This window comes from Dipodomys merriami, unplaced genomic scaffold, assembly GCF_024711535.1.
Source record: "Dipodomys merriami isolate MVZ:Mamm:240054 unplaced genomic scaffold, mDipMer1.0.p SCAF_60, whole genome shotgun sequence".
In the NCBI taxonomy this organism is placed as follows: Eukaryota; Metazoa; Chordata; class Mammalia; order Rodentia; family Heteromyidae; genus Dipodomys; species Dipodomys merriami.
In genome coordinates this window covers 1,405,107-1,419,657 of record NW_027206180.1, presented here as the reverse complement: position 1 = coordinate 1,419,657, position 14,551 = coordinate 1,405,107, and the positions used below count along the sequence as shown (strand labels likewise).

Genomic DNA, 14,551 nt, shown 5'->3' with positions numbered 1-14,551 from the left:
TAGTGCTTTAGGGATTTTTTTTTTCCTGCTTTATATATTGCTCTGTATTTTCCTTTTTTTTTCTTTTGCTTTATATATTGCTCTGTATTTTCCTTTTTTTTTTTTTGCTGTGGGAGATGGGGGTGGTGAGCACTGAACTCTTCATGTTTTGTTTTGTTTTGTTGGTCGTGGGGTGGTGCTGGGTGCTGTCCCTCAGCTCTTCAGCTCAAGGTGAGCACTCTACCGCTTGAGCCACAGCACCACTTCCAGTTTTCTAGTGGTTTATTGGAGATAAGAGTCTCATGGACTTTCCTGCCCTGGCTGGCTTTGGACCGCGATCCTCAGATCTCAGCCTCCTGAGTAGCTGGGATTACAGATGTGAGCCACCAGCGCCTGACTCTTCATGGAGCTTTACCCTCAGCCCCAGATTTTTCTTTTTCTCTTTATAAATAGGTCTTGCTATATTATCCATGTTGGCATCAAACTCCTGCGTTAAAGCCACCCTTCAGCCCCCCCCCCCCCCAGTAACTGGGACTATAGGCATTCACTACCGTACCTGGATGCCAAGAAATAAATTTTAACTGTTACAAGCAGTGGAAGGGGAAAGGCTCCATTAAGGTAACAATTGCTTCACTTGAAAGTAACAAGGGTGGTGTATTACGTGATCATCTGACATTTTTGCAGTGCTGGAGATGCAACCCCAGGCTCTGCAGTCAAGCTCTCTACCTCTGAGCCACATCGCCAGCTCCCAGCTAGTTCATCCTTAAGACCCTTCGCTTCCAGTGTGGCCTACCACATGGCAAGATGGCCACTCACATGTAACCTCTAGCCATCAGCTCACAGTTGGAATAGAAAGCCTTCCAGTGAGTTAGACCTCAAAACTGATAGCAGGTCAGTACTGGTGGCTCACGCCTGTAATCCCAGCAACTCAGGAGACAGCTGAGAATTCTGATTGGAAGCAAGCCTGGGCAGAAAAGTCTATGAGACTCGTATCTCCAATTAACCAACAAAAAACCAGAAGTGGCGATATGATTGGAGTGGTAGAGTGTTAGCTTCTTGAGCTCAAAAAGCCCAGCTAGAGTTCAAGTGGCCCTGAATTCAAGTCCCAGTACACACACACACACAAAGGAAAGAAATAAAACTTGATACCAAACCCAACCCGGTTGTGGTCTTATAAAATACACCTAGGGCTTTTGACCTTCATCAATCAGTAAATAAACAAGCTGAGCCTTGAGTTCCAGGATGGAGAGAGAGAGAAAGAGCGCACGCGCAACCGCAGGCTTGCAGCTTTATCACTTGGCCTCAAGTGCCTTCTGCAGAAAACTGGATGCCATTGTTCGGTAGTGAAAAGCAGCTTTATTTCCTTGTGCAGCAGACTAGACAGGTCCCAATGTTCAGTCACATGGGGGTGAGTTTGCCTCACACAAGAACTGGGGATAGAAGAGGTATTTTAGGTGGTATTTAGTCCCCACCAAGCAGTGAGCAAACTCCGCATCACACTTGCACATTAGTTCTTGGCACTTGTTTTCTGCTGATCCTGGAAGAAGTGAGGAAACTGAGGTAAGACAGGGACCTGCAGAGACCCAGGGCAGACACCAGGGAAGCTGGTAAAGCTGAAGGCAGGTCAGGTTATAAATTAGGCTAATGTGGCACCATGTTTACCTTGTCCCTCTGCATCTGCTCATGGGAATCTGTACTTGAAGCCAGCACTGTGGCTCATGCCTGCAATCCTAGCTATTCAGAAGGCTGAGATCTGAGGCTCACAGTTTGAAGCCAGTCTACAAAAGAAAAGTCTGTGAGGCTTAACTCCGATTAACCACCAAAAGGTGGAAGTAGGGCTGTGACTCAAGTGGTAGAGTACTAGCCTTGAGCAAAATAAGCTAAAGGACAGCAGCCAGGCCCTGCTGAGTTCGAGCCTCAGGACTGGCAGAAAATAAAACAATAGGGACTTGATGTTTCCAATAAAGAGTCCAAAGTCCACACAAGTTTCTGGCTTCTCTTCTGAGACAATATTACGTGGTTCCATTTGGTGATCCACTTAGATAAGATACAAGGCACCTGGCAACCATGAAGGACTGGGTTTGAAATGCCTGCCTTACAGCTCCTTGCACTGCCAGCTCATCTAAACTTTCAGCCCAAGACCTCAATTAACACAGGATCGGTGCTGGGTATGCACTTGCCTAGCATGCACAAGACTCCTATTTGCCTGCCCGCCCGCCCCCCCCTCCCTCCCTCCCTCCCTCCCTCCCTTCCTTCCTTCCTTCCTTCCTTCCTCCCTTTGGTCCATACATGATGTTCTTTCTGATTCGATCCTTCTCTGCTATTCTGTTACTCCTCCCTTTGGAATAGGATTGTGTGCTCTACACCATCGTGCTTTGAGATATCTTAAACTTCCTTTCAAGCTAATGGTTTTGAGTCTCTGAAGAGACTTTGAATTTCGATTTCTGAACGATGTCAGAATGGCTAAGATTTGGGGCACCTGGGAGATGGACTGTGAGGGCCCATCTTCATGACGGGCCTGTGGAGGGGAGCAGGGCAGGAGGTTAGGAGGTGGGATAGAAAATGTCCCCCTCAGGCTCATGGGCAATTGCTTCATCCCCAGCTGGCAGTGCTATTTTGGCAGGTTCTGGAAACTTTAGAAGGAGGGGTGCAGTGGGAGGGAGCATCTCATGGGGGAGGGTGTGTCTTTAAAGGGGACTTCCTGTCCTTTCCTCACTCTACTTCCTGGCTGCCATGAGGGAAGCAGCCTCCTACTCCTCCTCCTCCAGAAGCTCCCACCTCCCACCTGATATTGAGCCTCAGGCCCAAAGCAGAGCCAAGGCAACCATGGCTGGACCCTCAGTTCATGAAATCATGAACCGAAATAAAACCTTTCCATCTGGTAAGTTGTTGACATCAGACTTCCCTTCACAGTGACAAAGCATCTCACCAGAAAATAAAACAAACAAAAACATATGAACACTGGAGACAGGTCAAAATAAAGTACATTTGTATTATAGACCACAGTCAGCATCAACTAGGGCACAATGTCACATTTTTGGTTGTTAGCACCATGCTGAGGTTGTTGGGTGGTGGGGTAGCAGGGTGGAGTTGCCACTGCCATCTAGTGGGTAAAATACAGAGATGCTACAAACATCTCAGGGTGCAACAGGGAAGCCCCCACTAGAGAATTATGTGGCCCATAATGCTGACAGTGTCAAGGCTGGACAGCCCTGCCATAGCTGGGTTGTGGCAGTACATGCCTGCAATCTCGGCATTTGGAAGGCTGATTTAGGAGGATTGTCAAGGCTCATCTGGGATACATAGCAAGTGGGAGGCCAGCCTGATCTATATAAGGTCTAGCTGCCCTGATGGTTTCCTGGCTGTCCACTCAAAAGAGGAAAGGAAAGGAAAGGAGAAGAGAGGAAAAGAAGGTCAAGCTTTGAGAGAATGAGGTCGGCCCCTTTGTTCCAAGTTGTCTAAGACACAAGGTTAAGTGAAAAAATTGCACACTGTATGTAATGATCTAAATATGTGTGTAGATTTACACATACACTCACATAAATGAAGATGCCAAACTTAGACACTAGTTAATTCTGGTGGATGGAGTGTAACTGTGTATATTAGACTGTTTCTGAAATGCTTGACTTTTTTTTTTTTTTCACAAAGAGCACATACTATGGTTAAATAAGAAAGAACATCCAGCCAGGCACTGTGGCTCACGCCTGTAAGCCTAGCTTACAGGCAGAGCACTCGCCTTGAGCTGAAGACAATGCCCAGGCCCACAGTTCAAGCCCCATAACCGGAAAAAAAGAGAGAGAGAACATCCTTCTATAGATGGATGCAAGGAGGAAAGGAAGGATGAAAAGAAAGCAGAAAGGAAAGAAGGGAGGAAGGGTAATACGATGGATGATGGATGGAATGACGAAAAGGGTGATATTGATCAAGATGCATTGTATGTATAAACTGATTCGTTGAATGACCACCTCTTTGTAAAACTACTTATATAATTTTTAAACATAACTTTTAAAAAGACATATGGACAATACAACTAGTGAGTGGAGACAGGAGAGGGGGACTGGGAGAGAGTGAGGGAAGGGAAGACACTGTACAAAGGAGATGTACTCATTACCTGACTCATGTAATTGTAATACTTCCTTACATCACCTTTAAAATAACAATAAGTAATGATTTTTAATAAAGATGCATGGATTTATGGGTGGATTGATGATTGATGACAATGGGTGGATTGATGGACCATTGATGGATGGACCAAGGATGGATGGATGGATGGATGGATGGATGGATGGATGGATGGATGGATGGGGTGGGTGGATAGATGACTCCTGGCTCCCCGGCTACATCTTAGAAAGCTACCTGGACCCCCACTTCTATCCAACATTGTCACCTGTTCTCACTTACAAGGACTCTGTTGCAGACACTGTATTATCATTTGCCCAGAAAGACTCCTGCATTGAAGGATTAATGGGTCCAATCACTGAGAAGCAATTGAACCATAAGGGCTCTGTGTTCAATGATGGATCCATCCGCTGATGATGGATTCGTAATCTACAGCAATATTGGGAGGTGGTGGAACCTGTCAGAGGTGGGGCCCAGTAGGAGGAAGTGGCACACTAGGTGTATACTCAGAGGGACTCTCTCTCCTCCCCACCCCCTCTCTGTTTCCTGGCCATCATGAAGACAGCTCTGTACCACCTTGCCCTTCTCCCATGATGCTCTACCTCACATCAAGCCCAGAAACAATGGAGCCAAAAGTCCATAGACTGTCACCTGTGTAACTGAGAGCATTCATTCCTACGCCAGGATATCTGTACTGATTGTGGCCCCACTACTTCTTTACAGGGCCAGTTTCTCTCCTTGCGTGTTAGGGACTTTAACACTGAGCTCTGCCTTCTACCTGCCTGTCTCCTCTTTCTTTTTTTAATTACATTTTTTTTTGTTGTAAAGATACTATACAGAGGGGTTACAGTTACATGAGTAAGGTAAGGAGTCCATTTCCTGTTGAGCATTGTTTCCTCCTTCTCCTGTCTCCTCTTTCTAGACTGTAAGACCTTGCTGCTCTGATTCGCTCAAAACATCACATGGAGCCTGGCCCTGATAAGATTCTCAGTAACATTGCTGAGAATACACCCAGGCTCCACATTATGTCCAATATTCATACAAACACAACAAGCGTGTTATAGTATTCCCACTTGGTCGATAAGAGGTAAGCGGCTATGGGGTATTAGTGCTCACGCCTGTAATCCCAGCTACTTAGGAGACTGAGATCCAAAGGATCACAGTTCAAAAACCAGTCAGCAGGAAAGCCCCTGATGCTCTTATGTCCAATGAATTGCCAAAAAAAAAAAAAAAAAAAAAAGCCAGAAGTGGAGCTGTGGTTCAAGTGGTAGAGCGCTAGCTTTGGGCAAAAAAAAAGCTCAAGGACAGAGTCCAGGCCCTGAGTTCAATCTGTAGGACCAGCACACACACACACACAAAGAAACTTGTCTGTGAGCCCCACACTTTGGAGGCCGAGGCAGGAGGATCCAGTGAGTGAGGGCACCCTGGGCTACAGGGTGAGACCCTGTTACACACACTCAGCAAAAGGAAAAATAGCTCCTATGGGTTCACCTTAAAATTAAATCCTGCTAGCAAATATTATGACAGGCTTTACAACTTTTCATATATTTGTCAGGCCCATAAATGGAAAATGAGCCAGACCCGTAATTAAATAAACAACTATATTCAGAATATCTCCAAACAGAATAAGAGAATATTTTTAGTCCAAAAATGCATAATAGAGACTTTGGTTCTTCTCCTTCGGTTGGGGCTGGATAGCTCTACACACAGCAGCAGCAAACAGATCAACAAACATCTTGTAAACATCTCAAAGGGGGGCTTCCAGCCAGCAGGACGTGCAAACGGAAGGGAGAGAGAAGAGCTTGAGAACTCCTCACCAAGCTTCCTCTCACCTCCTCTTTGCCCGTCCTGGAGAAGGGTGGATTAAGGACATGTCATCTCCTCCCCCTGGGCCTCAGTTTCCCAATCCTAAAACAGGAGACTGGATAAGGGGATGCTGCCTGGGGCTCCATTAACCCTAAACGTGTGTGTGTGTGTGTGTGTGTGTGTGTGTGTGTGTGTGTGTGTGTATTTGTGAGGTGCTGTGGCTCACACCTGTAATCCTAGCTACTCAGGAAGTTGAGATCTGAGGAGTGCGGTTCAAAGCCAGCCAGGACAGGAAATTCTTTTTGGTGGTGGTGGTGGTCATGGGGCTTGAAATCAGGACCAGAGCACTGTCCAGAGCAATTCTGCTCAAGGCTAGCGCTCTACCATTTTGAGCCACAGCTCCACTCCTGGCTTTCTGATGGTTAATTCGTCTCGTGTACTTTTCTGCCTGGGCTGGCTTTGAACCATGATCCTCAGATCTCAGCCTCCTGAGTAGCTAGGATGACAAGCATGAGCTATCAGTAATCAGCTTTGATCTTCTTTAAAGTTTTATTTTATCTACGTATCTAGTTATTTATTTATTTTAACATAGTGTGGCCTACTTTAGCTCCCCACCCACCCACAAATGCTGAGATTACAGGTGTGTGCCTTTACTCTGAGCTCTCTACATCACTGCTACCTAGAAAGTCGACTGGTACCACTATGTAAATTCCCTGCCACCCTTCCTTCCTTCCTTCCTTCCTTCCTTCCTTCCTTCCTTCCTTCCTTCCTTCCTTCCTTCCTTCCTTCCTCTCTCCCTCCCTCCCTCCCTCCCTCCCTTCCTTCCTTCCTTCTGTTTTCCTTCCTTTTGTTCTTTTGTTTTGCCCATAGTAGGGCTTGAACTCAAGTCCTCAGACTCCTGCTTGTTTTTTTCTGTCATGGCTGGCTCTCTACCCCTTAACCATGCCTCCACTTCTGATTCTTTCCTGGTCACCTGGAGATAAAAGCCTCTGGGATTTGTCTCTCTGAGCTGGCTTTGAACTTTCCAACCCTTGGATCTCAACCTCCTGAGAAGAAGTGAGGCATTCAGACCTGAGCCATGGGCACCACCTTCTTTTCCTTTCTCGTTCTGACTGGAAAAGTCATCCATGATTTTCCATGTCCATCGCTGGTCCAACCTACCTTACCCTTTCTTCAGAGCAGAGCACTGATTGCAGAGCATTTACAATTTGAGGATGTGTGAGTTTATGTGCCCAGTCCCTTCTTCTGGTATTTTTGTTGTTGTTACTTACAACACTGGGATTTGAACTCAGGTCCTTGCCCTTACTAGGCAGATGCTCTGTCACTTAAGCCACACCTCCAGCCCTTAAGCTTTTAGGTGTGTTTCTTTTGGAAGGGGAGAAGGGGGCTTTGATAAAGTCTTTTGCCCAGGCTGGCCTTGGACAGCCAGATCTGCCTACCTCAGCCTCCTGAGTAGCCTGGGATTAAAACAAGCCCCACCATACCCTGCTGCCTTCTAGATTGTTTATATCTGGCATCATTTCTGTATTTTTCCTCCATCCCCCCCCCGATCCCACCCCGCCAGACACCCTAAGAAATGAGTTTCATTGGAAGTGTATGTATTTCTAAGTGTTCAATGTAGAAATGGCTCAGATTAGAGAAACCCGCGTGCTGTTCCACGCTGAGTGGGAAGAGGAGTGCATTGTTAGGCCACGCCATGCTCACCACACTGGATGGTCTGGTTGACGCATTCCCAGGAGTAACGTTCTATCTTGGGGCTGCAGCCGGCTTGCTCAGCTCGAGAATAGCAGCAGTCATGCTGATGACAGCACCTGGGGAGGGAGAGGTGGGGCAGAAGGGCTGCTGGGAGAAGGCAGGGGTCTTTCAAGCCTTCTCTCTCTCTTGGGCCGGTCCTGGGGCTTGAACTCAGGGCCTAGGTACTGTTCCTAAGCTTTTTTTTTTTTTTTTGCTCAAAGCTAGTGCTCTACCACGTAAGCCCACTTCTGGCTTTTGGTGGTTAATTGGAGATCAGAGTCTCCCACACCTTTCCTGCCTGGGCTGGCTTTGAACTGTGATCCCCCCCCATACACACAGATATCAGCCTCCTGAGTAGCTGGGATTACAGGCGTGAGCCACCTGCAGCGAGCTCTGGCCATCCGGCTAGGTGGGTGGAGAGTTCCTAGGAGCCAGTGGACAGTGATTGGTGGACACTTGAGGCAGTTTCATCCCTGATTGACCCGGTTCTGGAAGAGAACCTGCCTGAGTCCCTTTGTGCCCCACACAGTCTCTACCCTGTGTGCCTGCTTTGCTCTATGCACGTTGAACTCGGCCACCCTGGCCTCTTCTCTGCCCCACTCTGTACCCTGTGTCTAAAGCAACCACAAGCCCACTCTGGTCCCTTCAGTCAGCCCACGCAGCAGCTTCCACTCAGGATGTCCCCTGGGCCACCTGCTATGTCCTCAGGTTATGACAATCTCCTGTCACACCCTCTTGTCAAAGCAGGTCTGTCCTGTTGATTACTGTCCCTACTGTCAGCCCAGGGCCGTAAAGCTCAGTAAATACTTCCTGTTCACATCAGTCCCTCCACTCATTCATTCAGTCACTCGTTCATTCATTTGTGTATTCTGTATCCATGAACACTCTGGGCCAGGCCTTCTGAGCCGTGTGGAGGTGGGTGAGTGTCTGGACCCCACAGAACCAAGCCAGGGGGCTTCATCCACACAGAGGGTCTGAGCCTCAAAAGCCATTGGGAAGGGATGGCTTTGTGCAGAATGGCTTTTCTCCTGCCCGGTGGGCAGAGTGCGGAGCCCAGAGTGCAAATCCAGCCAGAAGCCTGGGTTCCAGTTCCACCTCCCACACCGGACATTCTGCACAGCCCCAGACAAGTCATTTGATGTCTCTGTGCCTCAGTTTCCTCATATATGAAAGGAAGCCTGTTGTAAAATGGGCCAGGAAGTTCCCAGGGCACATAGGAAATCTGGTTATCTTTATATCACTTTCTTTTTTTCTTTTTTTTTTTTGTGGGTCATGGGGCTTGAACTCTGGGCCTGGGTACTGTCCCTCAGCTCTTCAGCTCAAGGCTAGCACTCTACCACTTGAGCCACAGGACCACTTCTGGCTTTTTCTGCTTATGTGGTGCTGAGGAATCGAACCCAGGGCCTCATGCATGCAAGGCAAGTGCTCTACCACTGAGCCACCTTCCCAGCCCTTTATATCACTTTCTTTCAGCCAGTGCCATCAGCCTCTGCCTGGCCACGGTGAGAAGGGGCTGGCATCAAGATTTGTCTTCAGAGGCTGGGAATGTGGCTTAGTGGTAGAGCGCTTGCCTAGCATGCATGAAGCCCTGGATTCAATTCCTCAGTACCACATACAGAGAAAAAGCCGGAAGTGGCGCTGTGGCTCAAGTGGTAGAGTGCTAGCTTTGAACAAGAAGAAGCTCAGGGACAGTGCCCAGGCCCTGAGTTCAAGCCCCAGGACTGGCGACATCCATAAATAAGATTTGTCTTCACTGGCAAGCCAGCCAGGGCCTTGTAATGAGAGGCGCTGGCATCTTCCCCCCACCAAACCCCAACTTCAGTGTGGGGCCCATCCTCCTGGCCCCTCACTACTCCTAGCCCGGTGCAAGCCTATACTCACGCACCAGTCAATGGCGTCTCGGGGTTGGCCATGTCCTCCCAGGCCACAAAAGCAGCCGTAGTTCACGTAGGCGATAGGTGGTCGGTTGCCAGTGCACCTCACGGTTCCCGCCAGTTCCAGGATCCCCCGGCGGTACACGTGTGACCTCCCAGATGCTGGGTGGGGAACAAGGGCCAGAGGCTGCAGGTCAGGACTTTTCTAGTCCTAAAGAAGGGCAATAGTGCCCAGCGTCAGTGGCTCACGCCTGTCATTCTAGCTTCTCAGGGGGCTGAGTTCTGAGGATCGCGGTTCAAAGCCAGCCTAGGCAGAAAGTGTGAGACTCTTATCTCCATGAACCACTCAGAAACCAGAAGTGGTGCTGTGGTTCAAAGTGGTAGAGCGCTAGCCTTGAGTGAAAGAACTCAGGGACCGCACCAAGGCGCTGGGTTCAAGCCCCACAACCAACCACAACAACAAAAAGAATATGCTTTCATCACTATGTTTTTTTAGAGGGTGGGAGATGGTGGGACAGGGTCTCACTGTGTAGTCCAGGCTGGCCTAGAACTTGAGATCCTCCTGCTTCTGTCTCCTGAGTGCTGGGATTACAGGAGTGCACCACCATGCCTGGCCCACAATGATTTTTTTTTTAGGAATCCAGAGCAAATTGAACACAGGAGTGTGTGTGTGTGTGTGTGTGTGTGTGTGTGTGTGTGTGTGTGTGTGTGTGTGTACGCACGCGCGCACATTTTCTTAGTAGAAAGAGCAGCATAATGGTGCAAAAGACTAGAAATATGTAAAAGAAGAAGAAAATGTAAAAATGAGTTTAGCGGGCTAGGAAGGTGGCTTAATGGTAGAGTGCTTGCCTAGCATGCATGAAGCCCCAGGTTCAATTCCTCAGTACCACATACACAGAAAAACCTGGAATTAGTGCTGTGGCTCAAGGGGTAGAGTGGTAGCCTTGAGCAAAAGCAGCTCAGGGACACTGCCCAGGTCCTGAGTCAAACCCCAGGGAAAAATAGCCCCATTCCTGTCTGGATGACTAATTCTCACTCCCAAGCAACTAACATGCCGGCTTCGAACCTTCATGGGCTCCAAATAAAACTCAGAGTCCCCACTGTACACACGGTCTGAGGGAAGCCAGGCCCCCAGCCCTCACCAGCACCAGCCACCCTTCCAGTCATACCCACTACAAGCTGACTCTGCTGAAAGTGCTTGCCCCCTGCCCCTGTCCCCCTGCCCTGCTCAGGACCAACCACCTCCCTGCAGTATCTGCCTTGTCTCCCAGGTAGCCCAGGGACCTGGACATTCTGTCCTGGTACCCACTTCTGGAGGGTGACCCTCCAGCCTGGGGGTGTGGGGGTGCTTTCAGAGCAGATCTCTGACTTGGGCAGCTCAGGATGCCCTGGGTGAGTTTCCAAGAAGAAACCTCTGAATCCACCAAGCACCAAGCACCCATCTCCCAGCACCCTCCCCTGGGGCTGTCTGCAAAGTTCACTCCTGTCCCTGACCTAACCACTCCCCCCCACCCCCCTTGCATCTCAGACCAGACCAGCAGCTCGCATTTTCAATTCCTTCTGTTGTGGTGGTGGTGGTTGTTTTCTCTTTTCTCTCAGGAATGGTCCCTTACCACCCGAGTCACACCTCCACTTCTAGCTTTTTGCTGGTTAACTACAGATAAGAATCTCATGGACTTTCCTGCCCAGGCTGGCTTCAAACTGTGATCCTCAAATCTCAGCCTCCCCCCAGTTGCTGGGGTGACAAGCAGGAGCCACCAGGACTGGACTAGTAAGTGCAGGGCTTTGAACTCGGAGCCTCAGAGGTGCTAGGCAAGCAAGTACTCTGCCTCTTGAGCCACACCCCCTGTCCCTGGCACTGGGTTTGGAACCAAAGAAAACACTCCCTCTGCGCCAATATAGGAGGGGCAGGTCAGGCCGGGGTCTGTTTGCCCTGTCTGCCTGCGGCCGGCCTCCTCTCAGAGAGCCAGGTCTGTGTGTGCACACTTCAGTGTCTGTCAGCCATGAGGTTGAACCTGGGGGTCTCACCGGGGTGCGCCTGCCCCCCCATAGGGCGTCTCTGGGAGCCTGTGGCTGAATCTATGCACCTGCTTGCAGGTAAGGTGGGGGCCAGCTCTGTGTCCCCACATGCCAGGTTGGTGGGGGCTGAGGGTGTGCACCCCCAGAATGGGGGGTTACTCAGTGAGGGCTAGTGAGAAGGTGCCCCCCCCGAAATCCAGCCCATGGTGGTGTCCTGCTCCTCAGCCTTAGATGCCACAGATCTACATGGGCAAGGCAGCAACGAGGGCCAGGGGTGGAGTGGGAGTGAGGGGCTCCCTCCCTGGGGCTCCCCAGTTTGTGATGGGGGTCCCCGAGAATGGGTGGCATGTACAGGGGGCAGGACGGAGCTGGTTATAAATCCCTTGGGTGGGTGCTGAGCAGGGAAGCCCGGGGAGAGGTGGGGGGTCAGGGCCCCTGGGTCTGTGGCAGCATCTGAGGAAGGGGGCTGGGGTGGAGGTGGCGGGAGGGGGGGAGGGCTCACTCACCCAGGCCGGGGCCCAGCAACAGCAGCAGCGGCGGGAGCAGCAGCAGCAGCATTGGTGACAGTGGTGGAGGGCTGCGGGGAGGTGGCCGGCCCATCCAGGTGTGGGACAGTGCGGCCGGCCGCTGGCTGGCGGGCAGCAAGGTAAGGTGGACCCCACCTCCAGCCCCGCCTGGCCCCGCCCCGCCGCAGGCCGCACCCTCCCAGGGCCTGGGCGGAGCCCGGCACTGCCCGCACCTGGGCCTTGCGGCCATCGGTGACCTCTGCCACCTCTCTCCATCCTGGTCACCACCTAATAACCTCCCCATCTCCCACCCCCCGCCCCGGGGACCAAGAGGAGGGGAGTCAGACCCTGGGATGCCAAGGCATCAAGGGCTGTGTTTCTATTATCCACAGACACCACACACACACACACTTTGCCATTCCCTCCACACCAGTGCTTACCTGGGCAGCCACAGGACATGAGACCGGAAGGGAGGAGAGGCAGGGCTAATGTCTTCTTCAGAGTTGAAAATGTAGACCACTTCTCCATGCAACATGCTACAATCTCCTCACACTACCACTACCACCAGAGTGGGGGAAACTGAGGCAGCCAAACTTCTTTTTTTTTTTTTTTTGACATAAGAATTCTGGTTTTTAAAACGCGGGGGGTGGGCTGGGAAGGTGGCTTAGTGGCAGAGCACTTGCCTAGCATGCATGAAGCCCTGGGTTCGATTCCTCAGTATACCACATACACAGAAAAAGGCTGGAAGTGGCGCTGTGGCTCAGGAAGGACTGACCTCTCCCCTCTTGACCCAATTTTTTTTGTGTATTTAAAAATGAAATATAAAGGGACGATTCCTGCCTTATTCCTCCAGGTTGAGCAAGACACCAGGTGCGCATGAACAGGCTTGACCACATGCTTGTCCACAGGCAGGTTATTCTAAGCTAGGCCTGGCCAAGGTCACATGGCCCTTGGACCCCAGGAGACCCTAGACCTTCACCCCAGGTACAGCATGCCACTCTGGGCTGGGCCAAGGACACACTGTCCGGGGTCCCCAGAAGACCATAGCCCATTTTTGATACTCTGTGTCCTTGTTAAACTCTATGCAAGCCCACTCCAAAATCCAGTCCCTTTGCCATTCTTCACTGGGAGTGCAGAGCCCTCCCAGCATGCTTTGGGCTAAACAGCCACCTGAAACCACCTCCAGGCCTTGGTCTCCTGGTCGGCCATCCAGCATGGCTTGAGGTATTATTGGCTCTCTGTGTAAACCCAGAAAAGGCCTTATCTCTCCCCCTATTCTCTCTCCTCCAGGCAGAAGGCTCTTCACCATTTGACCAACTCCACCCTCCACCTAAAAGCATTCAGCACAAGGTAACCAGCTGCGGTTTGTAGTGGAGGCCTCCTGACCCAGCCCCGGGGACTTTAGGAATCCCCACTTCTTGTCTGTGGGGTCCCTAGAGACTCCAAGAGTCTCTCACACTTTGCTGACCCCCTGCCCCCGACACACACACACACCCTTTAATTAGGACTTTTGGGGATGATCTCTCCTAATTATTGGGATCCATCCATTTGCCTTCCCAAAGCCTCAAGGATGCCCGAAGAGGTAGGGTACAGGTGACTCTAGTCCTACCAAATTTTCCAGGTTGTCTCCCAGAGACATCCTATTGGCTTGCCTGCAGTCTAATCTGGAGACTCTCGACTCTCGGGCTGACTGATTGACAGTCAAAGAAAACGGATTCGTTTGTCTACTGAATTCTGGCCTCACTATCATGTCTGCTCGTCCTGTTCTGTCCACCAAGTCCTCTGACCTCTACTCCAGAGGCCCATCCTCCCCCCACTCGCCTGCCTTGCTCAGTAAGTCCTTCACCATAAGCCTTCCAACTATTTCCTCTGAAGTGGGATCTTTCCTTACCTTGTAGCAATTGCCATCTCCCCCTTCCCTCCTCTCCCTCCTCCCCCTCCTCCCCCTCCTCTCCCTCCTCTCCCTCTCTCCCTCTTTCCCCCTCTCCCTCTCTCCCTCTCTCCCTCTCTCCCTCCCTCTCCCTCTCCCTCTCCCTCTCCCTCTCCCTCTCTTTCTCTCTTTCTGATGACCTCCAGACCTCTAGGCTCCCTCTTAAAGGCTAGCTGTCCTGAATCAGAGGTTCCATAAGCCCAAGTCTTTCCCACATCCTTTATTCCTCCTCTCTGCAGCTGGTCTGGATTCTCTTAAGTGAAAACTTGTCTGCTCCAAGCACGGGACTAGTTAGATAGCATACCCATCATTTTTGCCTTCAAGACTTGCACACAAACCCATTCCTTTTCTCTTGCCTCAGTCTACTCCCTTGAAAGTCTGGTTTCTTAATGTATCCCTTAAGGTAAGACTCCTCTACGGTGGCTCTAGGATCTCTGAAGAAAATCCTCCTTCCCTCAATTCTCTGCAGGTCTTGAGGATTGACACCTAGTAAGCGATAAAGGTCACAAGATGGGATTTCATGTGACCTCCAAGCTTTTGCCAAAATTATTCTAAAGGTTTTCTGTTCTTGTTATCAATGTTCA

The 14,551-nt window shown here is 50.4% G+C and overlaps 1 protein-coding gene across 1 annotated transcript; it reads right to left on the bottom strand.

Annotated features, from left to right (window-relative positions):
• Positions 1–1,327: 1,327 nt before the first annotated feature.
• On the bottom strand, positions 1,328–12,123 carry Pla2g10 (phospholipase A2 group X). The gene is made up of 4 exons (XM_070003352.1): positions 12,038–12,123; positions 9,524–9,674; positions 7,609–7,715; positions 1,328–1,516 (listed from the first exon to the last, which is right to left on the bottom strand). Exons 1-4 carry the CDS (start codon positions 12,087–12,089, stop codon positions 1,374–1,376), a joined length of 453 nt encoding a protein of 150 aa, XP_069859453.1. The 5' UTR covers positions 12,090–12,123; the 3' UTR covers positions 1,328–1,373.
• Positions 12,124–14,551: the final 2,428 nt, after the last annotated feature.